This window comes from Vipera ursinii, assembly GCF_947247035.1.
Source record: "Vipera ursinii genome assembly, chromosome: 5".
Classification (NCBI taxonomy): domain Eukaryota; kingdom Metazoa; phylum Chordata; class Lepidosauria; order Squamata; family Viperidae; genus Vipera; species Vipera ursinii.
The window spans coordinates 45,273,781-45,291,861 of NC_139518.1; the positions used below are offsets into that span (position 1 = coordinate 45,273,781).

Consider the following 18,081-nt stretch of genomic DNA (forward strand, 5'->3'; position numbering starts at 1 on the left):
TTTACTTACGCGGGTTAATCTAAATCACAATTCGCGCCTAAAAACAACAACAACAACCTGCGCACAAGTAAAGCTTAGACCGTGCCTCTGCCTGCAAACATGCCTGCACGCCTGCAAACGTGTCAGCACATGTCTTTTTCTGAGCACGCACGCACACACATATGGAAGCGCGCGCCTTAGCCTGGCCTTGCCTTCCCTCCCTCCCTTCCCTTCCGTTCCCTCCCCTTTCCTCTCCTCGCGCGAGCCCGCCTAGGGTGGCTACTGTGGCAGAGATTGGTGTGTTTTTCTCCATCTGCGTCACATGGCTGCCCCTCCCCCTCTCTCCTCGCCCTTCCCTTCCCTTCCCTATCGCGGTTCGCCACTCAGCTCGGGTCACTTTGACAAGCTCGCGCTCTCCTCTTCCTCCTCCTTCGCCGCTCCATTGCCATATTAATCAGCCCGGCGATCGGATTCCGAGTCGGTCGGAGCGCAGGGTCGTCTTGCGCACAGCCAGGCCAACGCAGCCCAGCCCAGCCCGGCCCTGGACTGGCCGACGAGCGTAGGGAGAGAGGCATCGGGGCTGCCCCACTTGCTGCGATTGCTGTGTTTCCCCGGCGGGGAGGCCCCGCAATCGGGGGCGGCCTTGCCCAGCGATTGGGGTCTCTCTCAAGGCGGCGGATGCCAGGACCCGCCGAGCGGGCACGTCGCACCTTTGCTGCGCCAGGCCGGGCATGTGAAGATGTCAGTAGGCTGTGCATGCCCAGGTGAGTCTAGGCGCGCGGAGAAAGAGAAGGGAGGGTTGGGGCGTCCATCCTTTTTTTTTGCGAGTCCAGGGATTCTCCTTCCTCCTCCTGCCCCTGCCCGGGCCCCTCTGCAGTTGGGAACAGTCCATCGGAAAACAGCCTCGTAGCAATCTTCCTCCTTCCAGGAAACGACAAGGGAGACAGAAAATGGCATTTGGGAATTTAGGTTTCCCCAACAAGCCCGGGGCGCGGGAATTCGGCTTTCTGGCAGCAGGGGGGCAACCTGGTATCGATTTGGGGCTGGGGCGCCCGTCGCATACGCTCTTGATCGTTTTGCTTGCAGTTAACTGTCGGTATCAGTTGGGAAAGAAGTCTGGGATTCCTGGCGGGGAGGGGAATGTCCGTTGAAGTTACTATTTTGGTGGAGAGCCATTTCCAGGAGTAGGAAAGAGAGCCTGGGGTACGAGAACTATGCTGCAGGTAATCTGAAGAGGTGCTGGGCTATGAGCAGCTATATCCATGTTACAAAAACAGTTAAGAGCAGCGGGACTTTCCTCTGTAAATCCTATTCCCTAGGGCGTCCCTGCATGGGCAGAGCATTGGCCAGAAGTGTTTGTGTTCCGTACCAGAAGGATGCAGCTGTGCTGAGTTGGTTTTTTGTGATCTGGCATCTCCTTCAAGGTGGAAATTGAATTCTGAAACATCTCTTCAGTTCAGGATCATGAATGCCCGTTATTGAAGGCCTGCCAGTTCTCAAGGATGTGGTTTTGGGTTTGCTCTTCTTGTGCCAGTGCAAATCTTCACTCCTTCATGGAGGAGGGGCTCTGTGAAGGGACAGCTCTTTGCACAAAGGATAAGTTGGCCTTTGTGGCCTGGAGGAAGATGATGATAAAGTCTGTTTATGTGGAGGATGGGGAGGCATCTTCCACCTTTAAGAAACTGAAACCTGCACAGCTTTTAAACAGGAGTGGTTGGCATAGATACAGACTCATCACTGCTGAATAGATTATAGTGTACTCACCTCTTTCACATGAAACTTATAACGGAAGGAAATGCTACACTGTTAGGTAAAAAAAAGTCAGCATTTATCTTGAATCAAGCTTGATCTTGGTGACTTTATGGATATGTCTTGTTTGCTTGGCAACAGTGTGGAAGCATTCTGTTGCTTTCGCGATTTCATGGTCATTTCCCATCCAAGTGTCAACCGAGGCTAGCATTGCTTAGCTTCCCAAGATCATCCAAGACATTATGAGATACTGACATTATGTGTTTCTTACACTGCCCCACAACTTTGCTGTGGAGCTTTTGGGTTATTTTAAGCCACCTAGAGTATTTTAAGCCACCCACAGTGAGAAAGGTGGCAAATAAATTAATAAAAATACTAGTCTTCGAATGACGTTAGCTGTAAAATGTAAAACCATCCTACTTGTGTTTCCTAGAGAGCATATAAATGTAGAGAAGCTTGATTTTAGGATGAGATATGTTCCAAAATTGGGAAATGCAATTCAGGAATTAGTTTTCCTTCGAAACAGGATTATTTCAGTTTCTCTGCTTGAAATAAATGAACTGTGCAGAGTACAGGGATAGGTTAGGCTATTTTCAGCAGTCAGGTCTGACATATTTGGATACCTTTTCACTCCAGGTAGAGGGGTGAAACTCCTCCACTGTTAGTTTGACAGGGGTATGGTTTCTGTCTGAGAATTGCTGCAGTTCTTCCAAAGCATTCAACTCCATGCTGAGATTCTGCATGCTGTGGAATATCCAGGTGCTGCTTCCCGAGTTGTCTGTCTCAGTGCATCGTATTCCTTGGTCCAGATATAGGTAAATTCCTTCAATACTTATAGATTAGCACAACCTTTCCTCCTCCTCCCAGAAAGCAACAACCGCATGCCTGCTCTGATGCTGGATATTTGAGTGGCCCACCTCTCTGATTCCGCCATTGCCCCCTACCTGTTGTCTGGCTGAAGCTATTTCCTTAGCTTGCAGCAATCCCTTCTTTAAACTAGTCCTTTCCTTTCCTGTTTCCCTTCCCCCACCACCACTGCCACTACTACCTCCTCCTCCTCCTCCTCCATCTCCCACTGGAAGCTGCCAGAGCGGCTGCTGCTTCCTCAAGCAGAAAGTCACGTGTTCTCCCTCCAAAGCCAGGCCAAACATTTAAAGCACCAGGCACAGCATGGGCTTCTCCCCCTTCCCCCATCCAACTTCCTTTCACACTTTTCCAGGATTTCACCTCTCTCTTTCTCCCTCCCCCTTTGCCCATTGACTGAAATGGAGGCTGGCAGGATATGGAAACAGCATCCTGCTCCCAGGCTGCAGCTTTGGACACACGGGAGGGAATTTCACATTCATACTTGCTCTGCCGGCTTGAGGTTAATTCTTGCTACATCTGGAGCAAAATGCTCACAAATGTCTGTACAGGATAATGCCGTTATTGCCATTTTCCTTTCTAGCTGAGCCTTGGGGAGGGTGGAAGGGCTGTGGTGCAGCAAGGATTTTATTAAATCTCACCTTCCTACAACATGGCAGTAGAAACAAATGCTGTGTCGTTACTGTGCCATGTCCCAAGTTATGATGTAATCATGTTTATAGATAAGGTATTACAATTGACCTGGGATTCAGAGGGCCTCCTTGGACAATCAAATCAACCTGCCAGTTGAATGTGGCCTTTTTCAAAAAAAAAATGTGGATAAGAAATAAACTGCTGGGTTTATATTTTTGTGTATGTATTATTTTTCTTCTCAAAATTGAAGATTTCCTTGTGATTTTGCTCATGACAGACTTGTTTATTGGAATGAAGAACAAGCAAGCTCTGGTTCTGGCTTTCTGCCAACTAGAAACATTTAATGAACCTCTCATGTGGCTGCTCTTCTGGAGGGGGGGGGTGCATTTACTTGGAGGAGTTTCCAGCTGTGGGTGTCTGTCTTTAAAGAGGAAGCAGTGGCATTTGTAAGTTATAACAAAAGAGCTGCCTCCATTGGCCATTTCTTCATATGGTGTAGCTCTGTATTTCTTCTATTCTCCAAAGGATAAGAAGGCAAAGCGAGTTCCTCATCGTCATTCTTTTAGAGTGAAGAAAAATGTCTTATCCCAATATTTGATCTATTCATTTGTCTTTTGCTTTATAGTTCTTCAGTTTCCCAAATTCAGATTTATTTATTTTTTTAAAAAATGTTTTCCATTTTTAAAGGAAAAAGAATGGCAAAAGTGCATGATGGAGAAGGAGGGTATAACTGATTGAAGCTGGTGCTGGACATGCTATCCCTTTGTCACTGTTCAGTCAATGAAACTGCTCTGTAGAGTGCATGGTGATGATTTTCACGCAGTCAGGAGACTGTAAGAATTTCTACAATTGAGCACAAGTAATTCAGTACAAGGGGATTTGCCATGGATAGTATCCTGTAAAAGCCATTTTAATGGATTGCAGTGAGTCAGGCAAAAATAAAATAAAAAGCCTGTTTGGAAAATAATCAAAATTTTTAGATTGGTGAATGCTTTCTGTTTTCATGTTTCTAATATAAAAAATTGATTGACAATTTTGAGTTCATTGTATATCACATGGTTATGCGATGAATCTATTTTCTAAATGCATTCATTGATCTACAGGTATCTACTATAATATTGGTGGCTTGATTATCTGCTTCTCTAAACATTAATCTACAAGATGTAAGCTTGTCTTCTGGGAATAGTAAAATACAGGAAAGTCTACCTTGATGTAAAGGCATAAAGAGAATCTTTCCAACTCGGTAAATCTATACATTTGTAAAGATCTTGATATGCATGTTTTACAAAGTGTCTTTGAATTTCTTCCTCAAAATTTCCCTCTTAGGCATAATTAAGTAAAGACTTTGGGTTGGTCAGATCTTGTAACTCTGGCCATTATCTGACAGGATGCCTTTTTTTTTTACCTTGAGGTAAAACTAACTCCAACTTTTTGTTAGAGTGCTGCTGAGGATTTCCAGGTTAGGACTGGGTTACAAGAGCTTTCCTCTCTTGATGTAAAAGTGTCATATATTTCTGAGAATTCAGATAACCTTCCTCCTACCTCCCTTTTCACATTCCTCTACATTTTTACGAATTAACACAGCCCTCTATGAAGTGGGGTGGGTGGATTATAATACGTTTGAAAATAAAAGTCTTTAAAGGGTGGAATGGCAAAGAAATACCATATTACCTTATTTCACACTATACAAAAAAAACCCCTTTATGGTATTAGGAAACCATTCCTTCTTATCTGTTACTTGTACATTACTATTAACTTTGTTGTTGTATACTCGTCATATTTTTATTTCTCTTCATGCATTTATTTAAATTTGCTATTAATAATACATTTAAAATATATTTAAAAACTCATATTTGCCTAGCTAGATGAAGCTGCTTACCTGTCGTGTATCTCTCATTTCCACTGTTCACCTGATACAGGTTGCAAGATTGCAGAATTAGTAACTCAATGTTAAGTTCAGTGTGAAATCACAATGATAAATACATTTTCGAATTACAAAGAAATAGTGCCTGCATTGCACTATTGTGTCCCAATATGGAGTCATTCTAGATTATTTTAGTCCTTTATCCTGACTTTATTATCTCAGAAAATATGACTAGGAGGCATAACATTTTAAAACTGAATTGCCAGTTGTCATATTGGAAATTATAGCTCAAATTCTTCTCTTTCAAGTCCCACCACTTTCATAAACCAGGGTTACTTCTGCCAAATACTCTATCACTCAACTTTAGGTGACACATCACAGCAGAAAATAAGGACCAAGTATCTTAAGCTATCTGATCCAGTGGTTGTACTGTATTCTGTGAAGGAAATACCAATTCTAAATTATTGTAAATGTTATCTCTGAGTTGTCAAGATGGATTAGGAGAGAGATAGAGGAAATAAAAGTGATCCATCCTCATAGTTTTTTAAAAAAAATACATTTGAGCAAGTGAGAGAGAAATTGTCCATATAAGTATTTGATTCAGCACAATAGGAGCTTGAGTAAGTTTCTGTGTAAGAGCTTAGAAATTCTATTATTACTTCTAGAGCAGCGATAGGCAAATAGGAGCTCTCTAGCTTTGGGGGACTACAATTGAGTGCTTAGAATTGTCTACCATCATTCATGCTAACTAGAGAAGCTATAGCTTAAGTCCAGAATACTTGGGGTCCACCACGTTTTCAACAAATTCTTTCCCTTTTTGTAAGGACCAGAAGCTAAAGTTTGTTTTAAAAGAAAATGAGATTCCCAATCTGAATACAATGCATGATGAATAAGAATAATTTTCTCCTCCAGTAAGGAACAGACTGAGATGTAATTGACTTTATTTCCTTTTGAATCAGAAACCAATCCTAAAAAGAAATACTAGCTTTGTTTATTAAGCTATTTAAGGGTAGAAATACCCAAGTGATCTACATACATCTATGTCTATGTCCCAAGAAGTGCTACTTGAAACTATTATAAATTATATAAAGATAATTTCTGCTGGTATCACTAGGCATGTTCAAAATAAGAACTAGGCCATTGTTAACCTGCTTTTGACTTTGGCAGGCATTCTAGCAAGTAAATGATATTGTGCAATTTAACAAAACTCCATTATTGCAATAAATGGATTAGGAAACCACTTCTCCATTTGGACCTACTAACCAGTGTTACAGGAATGCCAAGTAGAAATGAGGGAAGCACACAGGCAGATCCTTGATGGTGACTTGCAAATGACAACAATAAAATTTAAAACAAAATATGAAGAGTGTACCTTAACTACATTGATGTTGTTCAATGGATATATGTAGAAACATAAACTTCACTTATGTGGTTTGACAAAAAAGGATGAGACAATATGTATTTCCCAATGAAGTGATCCATCTACTTCAGTAGCATGTTTGCAGTCATTATTTGGCTAATTTTTCATGTTATGCAGCTAAAATTGTCCACTAATTCTAATAACTCTTCAAGTTGCATAGTTTATATATCTACATTGAATAATAAACTAATTGTATTGGCTTAATTTACATAGCATTCTGAAGCATAATTAGCCAGTCATGTTTCAGCTTACTATGTTGCATAAACCTGATCAGTGTATTTATATGATTTGTGAGAGAAGCACATGAATTAAATCCGGACTTTGGAAAATGCAGCTAGAAACTGGGGAAATCTGCATTATGGGTTTGAAAGAATCCAGAGAATATGGGAAAGAGGTATCTGAAAAACTGCAACATATAAATGAAATACTGGCTGAGCAGTGTTGGGCTTTAAATACTCTGCTGTAATTTCATGAAGATAGACAAATAATACTGAGACAAATTTAAGCAAATGCTGATGTCGTCCAATTTTTCCTAGCAGTGGAAATTTGAAGGGAGTGCTTGGCAAACCAAAAGGAAGGAGTTTTCTTATTATCCAAGCCACAGGATGGCAGTAGTTGCTGATAGGAATTGGGTTTTTTCCCCCCTTCCCACTGTCTCCCTCCCCCCTCTGCAAGTGCAGGGTCTGGCAACTGAATGTTGATCCATTGATTGCGACAGGAATTGACTGATCAGCTTCTTGCCTGAGTCTGATATCCAGGCTAAGAGTGACTAGCCCAAAGTCACCCAGCCAACAACTTGCATACCTAAGGCAGTACTAGAACTCTCAGTTTCCTGCTTTCCAGCCTGGTGCCTTAACCGCTAGACCAAACTAGCTCTCAGATGCTGATAGGAATTGTTTCCCAGGAAAAGGGAACTGGAGATAGGACTTTGCTGCTTGCGATGGCCAGATTAGAAAAGCAGTAGAATGAAGATGGAGACAGTAGGTGGTAAATGGAGGCAGGAGCAATAAATATCCACCAGTGACGGTTAGTGGGAGATGAGAGAGCTATATTGGCCACATGTGTGGCTTTTCCTGCGTATGTTCAGAACTGGAGCAGGAGTTAATTGGGAACTGTCACATGCTGGGTGCATGTGAGACCCTGCCAGCCAGACTGCAGCAACTCGCTCTACTCTGCGCTCTACTCTGCCGCTTGGCTGCCTAGGGGATTCACCAGCCAATCACCTCCAAGAGAAATACAAAAGAGCCTCCTTGCTGCCAGCCTGGGGCTCACTCGGCACCGCCTGGGCATGCACTAGTCTTGGGAATAGAGAGGGGATGGGTAAGGCTGGGGGAGGGGGGAACTGCAGGAGGCAGGAAGTGCTTCCTACTGGGATAGGCTAAAGCTGCAGCAAACTGGAATTCCCCTTTACCATCCAGCTAGCTCTTTTGCAATCACTCAGATTGTTTTCTGCTGAAAGAAGCTGATTCTAAACAAACTCTCAGGTCCCTTCTTGACCTAACCATCTGTCTTTCGTGTTTGAGAAGAACTTTCCTAAGCTGGCCTCCCCTCAAGAGTCATATCTGCAAAGATAAACTGACCTCTGAAAACCTATGCTGGAGCAGCTGGAAGAGGCAATTGTAGTAGGAAAATGGCAAGAGATGAAAGAGACTAGCAACCTTTCCTTTCTCACTACTCTCAATTTCTTACCCTCCAAAGGAGCTCTGCTAGCCCAGGATTTAAGTTTATTTCTCGGTGGAGGTTGGAGGGCTGAGGAAGACATGCAAGCAATAATGGGAAGCTAAATCTATTTTAAGGGACGCGGTGGCTCAGTGGGTTAGGACGCTGAGCTTGTCGATCAGAAGGTCGGCAGTTTGGCGGGTCGAATCCCGAGTGCTGCGTAACAGAGTGAGCGCCTGTTACTCGTCCCAGCTTCTGCCAACCTAGCAGTTCGAAAGCACGTAAAAAATGCAAGTAGAAAAATAGGGACCACTATGGTGGGAAGGTAACAGCGTTCTGTGCGCCTTTGGCGTGTAGTCATGCCGGCCACATGACCACGGAGACGTCCTCGGACAAGCGCTGGCTCTTCGGCTTTGAAACGGAGATGAGCACCGGCCCCTAGAGTCGGAAACGACTAGCACGCATGTGCGGGGGAACCTTTACCTTTAAATCTATTTTGGGTTTTAAAATCTGGCACAACACTAGATAGAATAAGAAGACCTTACAACTACAAGAGAACAAAGCATTGTTCACATTGCACTACACTACAAGCTGCTTTTTATTATTTTTTTATTTGTGATACAACAGTTGGTTAACATACAATTAAGCCATACAATTAAGCTAAGTGGGCAGCTTTTCCCCAGATTGGAGGCTGCAATTTGGGTCTCCAATCAGCATGAAGGTCAAAGTTGATGTCACTGGTAAGCACAGTGCCCCATTTTTAGCCTTGGGGGAATTAAGGGTAGGAATAGAGACAGGGATCCCTTAAGAGACAAATTGTTTCCACTTCTGCATTAAAAAAAAACTTCCTTGGATGTTAGGTATGGTCCAACTACACTGCTAGATTTTTGCAATTCTATTTTGGACTCTTTGGGGGGATGCATGAGTGGAAATTGAAACAGGTTGCCTCCTAGTAGTAGCTTTTTGTTCCCAACATCTTTTTAAGAAATAAAAAAATGTGCTGCTGAAATCAGCCATTTTGCCACCTCTATTCTGACCCCTTTCTAAGCTTGTCAACCTCTCTCTTGAATATGATTCCCAGAACCATTGCCTTCATTTAAATTCTCCCCCCCCCCCCCCGCATCTGTACTTTTCTTGTGTGTTTAAGACCAGGAATTTTTAATTTCCACTAACTGTCAATCTACAACAATGAAACACATTCTTTAATTTTATTTTCATGTATCCTGCACTTTTCTCTATATTTCATGTTGTTTGTCACCTAATCCTTTCTTATCACTGTACAGTGTTTACGTACTTTTAAAACTGCCACAAAGTCACACTGTGCAATTATCTTTTAGGGAAGCACATGAAATACCATAATACGAGGTAACTCGGGTTTCCACTGCAGTACCACCAAGCAATACAAGATCTTGATTAAGATGTGTAAGTTATGTAGCTGATTGGAACAGTGCAATCTATAAGGTTGAAAGCAGAAAAAAAATCAGGACATTTGACCCTTTCCGATCTACGACCCTCATAGTGAACTTTAACATAGAGGTGAGAGTAGAGGTAAGAGGAAATCTCAACTTGCAGAATTGATTGCAATAACATTGGTTCCTTCACCTACTATAACTTTTTCAAATGTTTACTTGAATCTCAAACATTGCAGGACTTCACTCACTGCTGTATAGAACTTTTTCATTGACTTAAATTTTGCATCATGCATGGTTAAAGAGAAAATAAGATTCTTATTTTGTGCCATTAGCAGTCTTTAGGAAGTTACTAGGAATTATACAGTAGTGTATGTTTCTGTTTCTTTGCAAAATATGCTTTGAAGTCATTTCTATGAAGCGTTGTCATGCAATAATTCTGAATTCTGAATAATTCTAAATAATTCTAAAGTTCTCACAAACTTTATTGATCCTCATTTCTAGGTAAGATAGACAATAGAATTTCAGTAATCAGTTACAGTAGGTATCTAACAAATGTATAGGGACACTGTGGGGTATGTCATCTTAACAAAATAAATTTTAAGCTGCCAAAAACGTTAAGGAAATTTAGCTATGTATGAGTAAAGAAAGGGGGAAAAAATCTAAAATTGGCATAAAATTTAGAATTTAGAGCTGAGCTGATACCCTGTTGCATCCATATTTACATTGTGAAACTGGAAGTTTACTTAACCTTAATACTCTATATTTTTTTTTACAAATAATGTATGTATAAGACCATATTTAAGGCATGAGCATTATCTCTGCACTGCATAGATATTCTTTCATTCTAATAACTCTGACTGTAAAATGCAAATAAAAATGGTTTTGTTATTGTTGTTAGTTGTGAAGTCATGTCCGACCCATCGCGACCCTATGGACAATGTTCCTCCAGGCCTTCCTGTCCTCTACCATCTTCTGGAGTCCATTTAAGCTCACACCTACTGCTTCCGTGACTCCATCCAGCCACCTCATCCAGCCACCTCATTCTCTGTCGTCCCCTTCTTCTATTGTCCTCAATCTTTCCCAGCATTAGGCTCTTCTCCAGTGAGTCCTTCCTTCTCATTAGGTGGCCAAAGTATTTGAGTTTTAGCTTCAGGATCTGGCCTTCTAAAGAGCAGTCAGGGTTGATCTCCTCTAGGACTGACCGGTTTGAGCGCCTTGCAGTCCAAGGGACTCGCAGGAGTCGTCTCCAGCACCATAGTTCAAAGGCTTCAATTCTTTGGTGCAAAAATGGTTTACTTAACAGAAATGTATTGTCCTACACCAAAATATTACGTAGAAATAAAAATAGTGAGGGTAGTTCCTCCTCTGTTTGTACCAGCTAAGTGCTCTAAAAAAGCAACAATATTTTCCCTTTTTCCAGCTGTATGATGAACAAGATATTTCTTTTCAGCTGTTTACTCTGAAAAAGAGAAAACTGTTCTAATATTGTCAGCCTACAAAGAAGTTTCTAACAGATTTTTAAAACATTCTCTTAGCTGTGCCGTTTTTCCACGAATGGATCTCAAATAGTGGAAGTTACGTTTCAGTTAGGTTGGTGTCTCATGGTATATTTATTTATTTTATTTTTTTATTTTAATTCCATTTATATCCCGCCCTTCTCCGAAGACTCAGGGCGGCTTACAAGCTTAGCAGTATATGGACCTTTTCTATTTTGTGAAAATCAGATACACATATAAAGTACATGACAGTCACACATTCATCTTGAAAATGAGTCCCATTTATTGAATCAGTCTTATTTTATGTCATCATGTTTTAAGACTTCGTTTTCAAATGTAGCTATCAGCAGCATGGAAAAGTCTAAGTGACTTTCACATGGCTAAAAAAATGTTGGAAGGGCATCACAGATAAAGAGAAAACTCGAAGCTGTCCTGTTGTGGTCTGTCCTGGTAACACGAGGAGTACCCTAGAAGTATAGCTGATTGTTGTAGGAAGCATTTATTGTACTTCTGTTCTCCCTCTTAGAGGCCTTACTTGGCATTAGTATTACACCAAGTGGACTTTAATAAATGTTCTCACTGAAATTTAAAAGTATGTTTTCCTATCCTACTTTGAAGAGGACACAGACTCATTAACAATGCTGCTCCCCCAATTTCCCTTCGCAAATATATACAAAATGGCAAGGAGATTAACCTTGAACCTCGAACCTCTAGGACCTGTACAGGATACAAAGTAACAGAGCCAATATTTGGTAGAATACTTAAACTACAGAAATGTAGTAAAGTAAAAAAAAAAAAGCTTAGTAGGCAGCTAAAGCAAGGTTCAAAAACACCAGCATGGAGGAGGGTTTCAACAGCTCTGATAGGTGACCTTTCTTAGTCAGGAGCAAAGTTGCTATGGGAAAATATAGTATATGGTGTTTCAATACATGTAGTAATGTTGAGCATAGAAACTGTTGGCTTGAACTACAACTATTACATTAAACAGGCCAGAACATTTTATAGCCCTTCGGGCCTGCTAGACTGTGATTCCCAGCAACCATAAAAGTATAATTCCATCTTTAGAATATTTCTTTGTTGGAATTTTCCATTTTACCTTAAAAATATTTGGTACCGTAGTTGGTCAGGAAGAGTGTAATATATTTCTCCTACAAGGTATAATGCAAAGTATAATTGCATTCATCTGGTAGTACCTTCCCCAATTCTCAGCTGGGACCTGCATACAGCTTCATTTGTTTATTTACTTGTTTATTTAAAAAGCACTTGGATGTATAAAACTAATATTGGCTGTCATATCACACTATGGCTTTTTACAGCATCCCCAAAGTCTTAAAAGTCCTATCTAGTTTGCATTGCCATTTCTGACAATTCTGGAAGTTAAAGTCCACACTCCTGAAGGTACCCACTGACATGCTGTATCAAAATGGCCTCCTTTCATCTTTCTGTTTTGCCCAATGGGGACGACATGAGAAAGAAGCCAGTTTTGTCCTCTGATTGATGCAAGGCTGAAGAATTACTGTTGATGTGAGCTTTTTGCTATGGGGGAGGGGGAGATATTTTAAAGTTCTTTTGATCCCCAACAGGTGAAGTGCTGGAAGCATTTCTTCCCAACTATACTCAGCATGTACTCAGTAGAGTGGGGAAGTTAAATCCTGATTTTTGATAATAAACTTAAGTTGATGTTTAGGAATAACAGAATAAGAGTTGGAAGGGACCTTGGAGGTCTTCTAGTCCAACCCCCTGTTTAGGCAGGAAACCCTATTCCATTTCAAACAAATAGTTGTCCAATCTCTTCTTAAAAACCTCCAATGTTGAAGAACCTACAACTTCTGGAGGCAACTTGTTCCACTGATTATTTGTCCTAATTCTCAGGAAATTTCTCCTTAGTTCTAGATTGGTTCTTTCCTTGATTAGTTTCCATCCATTGCTTCTTTCCTGCTTTGGAGAATAAGTTGACACCCCCCCCCCTTCTGTGGCAGCCCCTGAGATATTGGGAACACTGCTATCATGCCACCCCTAGTCCCATCTTAGCCTCCAGTCCCCTAATCATCTTTGTTGCTCTTCTCTGCAGTCTTTCTAGAGTCTCAACATCTTTTTTATATTCTGGTGACCAAAACTGGATGCAATATTCCAAGTGTGGCCTTACCAAATCATGATAAAGGGGTACTAACATTTCATGTTAATTTAATTCTATCCCTCTGTTAACGCAGCCTAGCACTGTGTTGGCTTTTTTGGCAGCTGCAGCACACTGCTGGCTCATATTTAAGTGATTGTCTACTAGGACTTCAAGATCCCTCCCACAGTTACTACTATTGAGCCAGGTGCCACCTATTTTATACCTATACCTTTGTGTTTGTTTTTTGTCTAAATGTAGAATTTTACTTTATCACCATTGAATTTCATTTTGTTAGACAGAGCCCAGTGTTTAAGTCTTTTGAAATTCTTCTGTATATTGAGCCTATTTATCTTCTGGAATGTTGGCTGTTCCTACCAGCTTGGTAGGAAATTTGATGAGTTCCCCTTCTATCTCCTTATCTAAATTATTTATTTATGTATTTATTTATGAAGATATTGAAGAGTACTGGGAAAGAGGATGCTGTAATAAATTTGTTCCTTAGCACTGATTCTTAACTTTGAAACTATAAAATCTTATAGGACTAGGACAGAAATAAGATTAGTATTGCATAATCAAATTGTATTAAATCAGCTGTGTGTACAATATGCAGTACAGGTAATCCGCACAATCACAATTGAGCCCAAAATTTATGTTGCTAAGTAAGAAATTTGTTAAGTGAGTTTTGCCCCATTTTATGACTTTTCTCACCATATTTGTTAAGTGAATCACTGCAGTTGTTAAGTTAATGACAAGGTTATTGAATGAATCTGATTTCCCCATTGACTTTGCTTGTCAGAAGGTCACAAAAGGTGATCGCATGACTCAGGGACACTGCAACTATCATAAATGTGAGTAGTTGTGAAGCATCCGAATGTAAATCACATGACCACGGCGTTGCTGCAATGGTCATAAGTGTGAAAAATGGTCAAGTCATTTTTTTTCAGTGCCTGTAACTTTGAACGATCACTAAATGAACTTTTGTAAGTTGAGGACTACCTGTATAGGGTCTTGCTGAAACACTGAGAATGTGTTTGTTTTTAAATCTTTTAAATCTCATGCTTTAAAGATTTACTCTGTCCCCTATAGTTTCAACCATGTTTGTATTTCTTCCCCAGTCAGCTGTAATGCTGGTACCAATTAAGCCAGTATTTCAATATGAGTAATACTGGTAGTATTTTGTTCTTATTTTGATTATATTTGAGTTCGGTTTCTTTTAACTAATGAAAATAAGATGATTTCTCACTGGGAAATTATTTTGGGGCAAGTAGTATGTGGACATAGCTTTCTGGCATAACCCTTACAATAATTAAATCCTGATCTTTCAAAAGCCCTATTTTAGTTTAAGATGGATGACGGTGCTTTTCATCCCCAGACAACAGTCCTCCTGTTCAAAAAGTGGTGCTGAAATAGGTCAAAGATTAGAAAATAGTAAGTATCTTAGGTACTTATGTATTTACAGTTTCTAAAGTAATTCTTATGATTTGAGAGGTTGATTTGAGATTTCAAATATTTGTACTGTAATGCTGATGTAATACTATAGATCAGGAGTCTCCAAACTTGGCAACTTTAAGATTTGTGGACTTTTAACTCCCAGAATTCCACAACCAGCCATGTCTGTTAAAGTTGCCAAGTTTGGAGACCCCTGATATGGATATTAATAGTACTTTATATCGTATTGTCAGTATAATTCTAGAAAAGAGACTCCTTTTTTTAATATAACAGTTTAGTGACTGGGTGAGAGACACAAACAGTTTAGCAATTCTTTTAGTTTCCTTTTTAAAGCAAGAACAGATATTTTTCTCCTGGCTATACAGTATTGTATTGTTCGGACATTAACGTCATCTTATTATCTGATGGGATTTGAGAAAGGGCTGCTTAGGGTCATTTTCACAGACCTGATATTAGTGCAAACTAAGGGTTTTATAAGTATGCATGTAATCTTGGACAAAGAAAGAAATTGGAGAAGTAATAACAAGAAGAAAATCATGCCTGCTCCTCAATTTTATTTTATTTTATTTTAATTTTTTTTTTGCATAAAGAAAATGGAACTTAGAGGAAAGTTTCTTATCAGGCAGTAGCAGGAGAACTTGTGGTTTCCTTCCGTTGATGGGACATTGGGAGAGGTTGAATAGCTCCTTATTCATCTTCTTGGGAGAAAAAAAACTTACTACTCTTTTATGGCTCATGTGACACAGATGTTTTATTAATTTATATCCTGCTTAGCATTCAGAAGGTAAAGGTGGACTACATAGTACTCTCTCCTATTTCCCCCCACTACATTAACCCCGTGAGGAAGGTGGGACGGGGAGTGTGACTGGCTCAAAGACATTCAGTGAGCCTCTGTGGCTGAAGATGGACTAGAATCTGGGTCTCCTTGCTCCAACTCTAACTCCTTAATCACCAGTGCATTGTCCTAGTTTTCTAAAACTCAGAAGATAGACAGGGGCAAAGTTAGATCATTAAACTGTCCTCGGTGAAACAAATCTACTTCAAGTGCATTTGTTAATGAAAAGTGGCTTACATTTGGTACGCCATGGTAGTGTTATTATGAAAAAAAGCAGATGCTTTCTAGATATGTTGAATGGCAACTCCTATAATGTTAGGCCAATATGACTAGTGGCTATGAGTGCTAGTGCAGTAATTATGAGGACTATTTAGCAGCAATAATAATAATATGGGAGGCACCCAGTATAGGAAAAAAATTAGGAGCGCTGTCCACCTCTTGCTACCCAAAGGATGTACTGAGGGGCTAATTTTATGCATTTGATTCTTTGGGAAATGACTACTAAACCTGGTTATGTCACTTAATATCTTGAAATCTAGATTCAAATGTATTTGCTTAGGAAACCAGTTACCTTTGCAATTATGTAAAATAAAAATAAGAAAAAGCAACTATGCAGATCCTGTAGATTAAAAACATCTCACGGAGCCCAGATGCTCAAACATATAGGTTGAAGCACAGAAGACCATAAATGTTCATACTCAAGAGATACAAATTACTCTTATTATTTGCAGAATGCCTAGTGCTCATGAATGCCAAAATTTAGTATATAACACCCATATATTTGCACAAATACCCAAATGCAAATGTTTATTAACACATACACAATAGCTCAAACACATTCATTGCCCCATGTCCTCCATTAGCTCTAGCATCTGGGTTCCTAGGGGAATGTTGAATGCACTAGGCACACAGTTTCTCCTGCCAGCTCTGTCTCAGGAGGACAGTATAGTCCAATCCAGATTGGTTTACAGTCCCTGTTGGGATCCTGCCTAGTTAAATAGAGAGCTCCCTACTGAGTAGGTATTCTTCCCTTTTCTACTGTTTAATCCCCCAGCCCTGTGTCCAAGCAAGAAGGAACACTTAGTAAGTTCTAATCTTAGTGCTGCAGATGCTGCTACTCCCTGTTGAGTTTGGTGTTGTTGTCTGATAACGCTTTCTGACTAACCTGGAATTCACAAACTGCCTGCCCTTTACAAGGGCTCAGCAGCAGATACCAAGCTTCCATTGTGTCATAGGGAGGTAGCTAAAATTTCCCGTTGTAAAAATATTATATTTTCACTTTCTCTTTTTATAGTGGAGTTAATTAGAAATACAGCAAAACTGATTCGTTGAAATGTTTGCTTTAGAAGTATTGTAAATTATTCTCAGCAGAGAAACCATATCAGCTGAAAGCCTGAAACCGATTGTGATGCATCTTTAGAAAGTGACCTTAGAAAGCAGTATAACAAGCTGCAAAGATTGGGATATTTTGGAATGGACGTCACACAGCACACACCCAGGCAAACTACTGATGCCATCAGTTCTGCATATATGCATATTATGCAACTTCTGCTGTTATCCCATCAAGCAATGATGGTACTTAGATATACACAAAGAATTCTCGTAGCTTCCTATCTAGTACCTTCAACCATGTTTTGGGCTGGCTGGACTAAGTTGAGCTGCTACCATTACCATATCTCCCTGAAACTGTGCTGTGGTCTTTTGATTCTCAGATCATTATTCTATCTGGCAGCCTGTGATACTGTAGCAAGAGTAGCTACATTTTTCCATGATTATGCAGTTATTTGTGACTTTGTTGCCCTCCTCATGTTTTATCTTCACAATTCCTCTTCTGAATTTGAATGATTTTCTGAGTTTTATCACATGTATTGATAAGAAATCTTCCTCCTTTGATCCATGCAAAGATTATTAGTTGCCTGATTGATACCTTCCAGATGTATTGGACTATAGCTTCCAATATATATATCATAGAGTTCTGTGAAATCTAGTGTAGGGCTTTTCAACCTTTTAACCCATTGTACCACTTTTAGGATATGGCAACATCCGAGTACCACCAGTCCCCTAGCAAGGTGTAAAAAACTTGATGACCAAAAAAAAAGAGGAAAAACTGATGAAGTACAGGTAGTCCTCGACTTAACAACAATTCGCTTAGTGACTGTTCGAAGTTACAATAGCACTGAAAAAAGTGTCTCCCAAGCCACAGCCGAGCAAGACACCTGCCTGCCCGCCCGGCGACACTCTTCCTCCTGTCCGAGATTTTCTTTGTTGTGAGCATTTCTGTTGAGGATTGGCAGTGGGGATGGGGTGGGGGGTGTTTGTTTTCTATTCCCCCCCCTCTGCTGGGTGGTTGCAGCAGGTTTTGGTCACTTCACATGACCCTGGGACACTGACCATCCTAAATATGAATCAGTTGCCAAGCATCTGAATGTAAATCACAAGACCCTGGAGATGTTGCAACATTCCAGCTGATCGGTGGTTCTTCTGGGCTCAGCAGAAGCGCCAGGATCAGCGCTGAGCTCCAACTGGAGGCTGGTGCTGATCCTGGCGCTTCCGCTCAGCCCTGCAGCTCCAGCCATCTCTCGCTCAGGCTTGTACGGTGCTACCA

General features: G+C 40.6%; 1 protein-coding gene across 2 annotated transcripts in view; it reads left to right on the plus strand.

Annotated features, from left to right (window-relative positions):
- The first annotated feature begins 346 nt into the window (after positions 1 to 346).
- The window catches only part of LDB1 (LIM domain binding 1), a 69,371-nt gene continuing 51,636 nt past the window's right edge, over positions 347 to 18,081 (plus strand). For both annotated transcript variants that reach the window (XM_083364365.1, XM_083364366.1), the window contains exon 1: positions 347 to 743. In XM_083364365.1, coding sequence (XP_083220491.1) covers positions 719 to 743 — 25 coding nt within the window. In that variant the 5' untranslated portion in view covers positions 347 to 718. The remainder of the gene's footprint in view (positions 744 to 18,081) is intronic.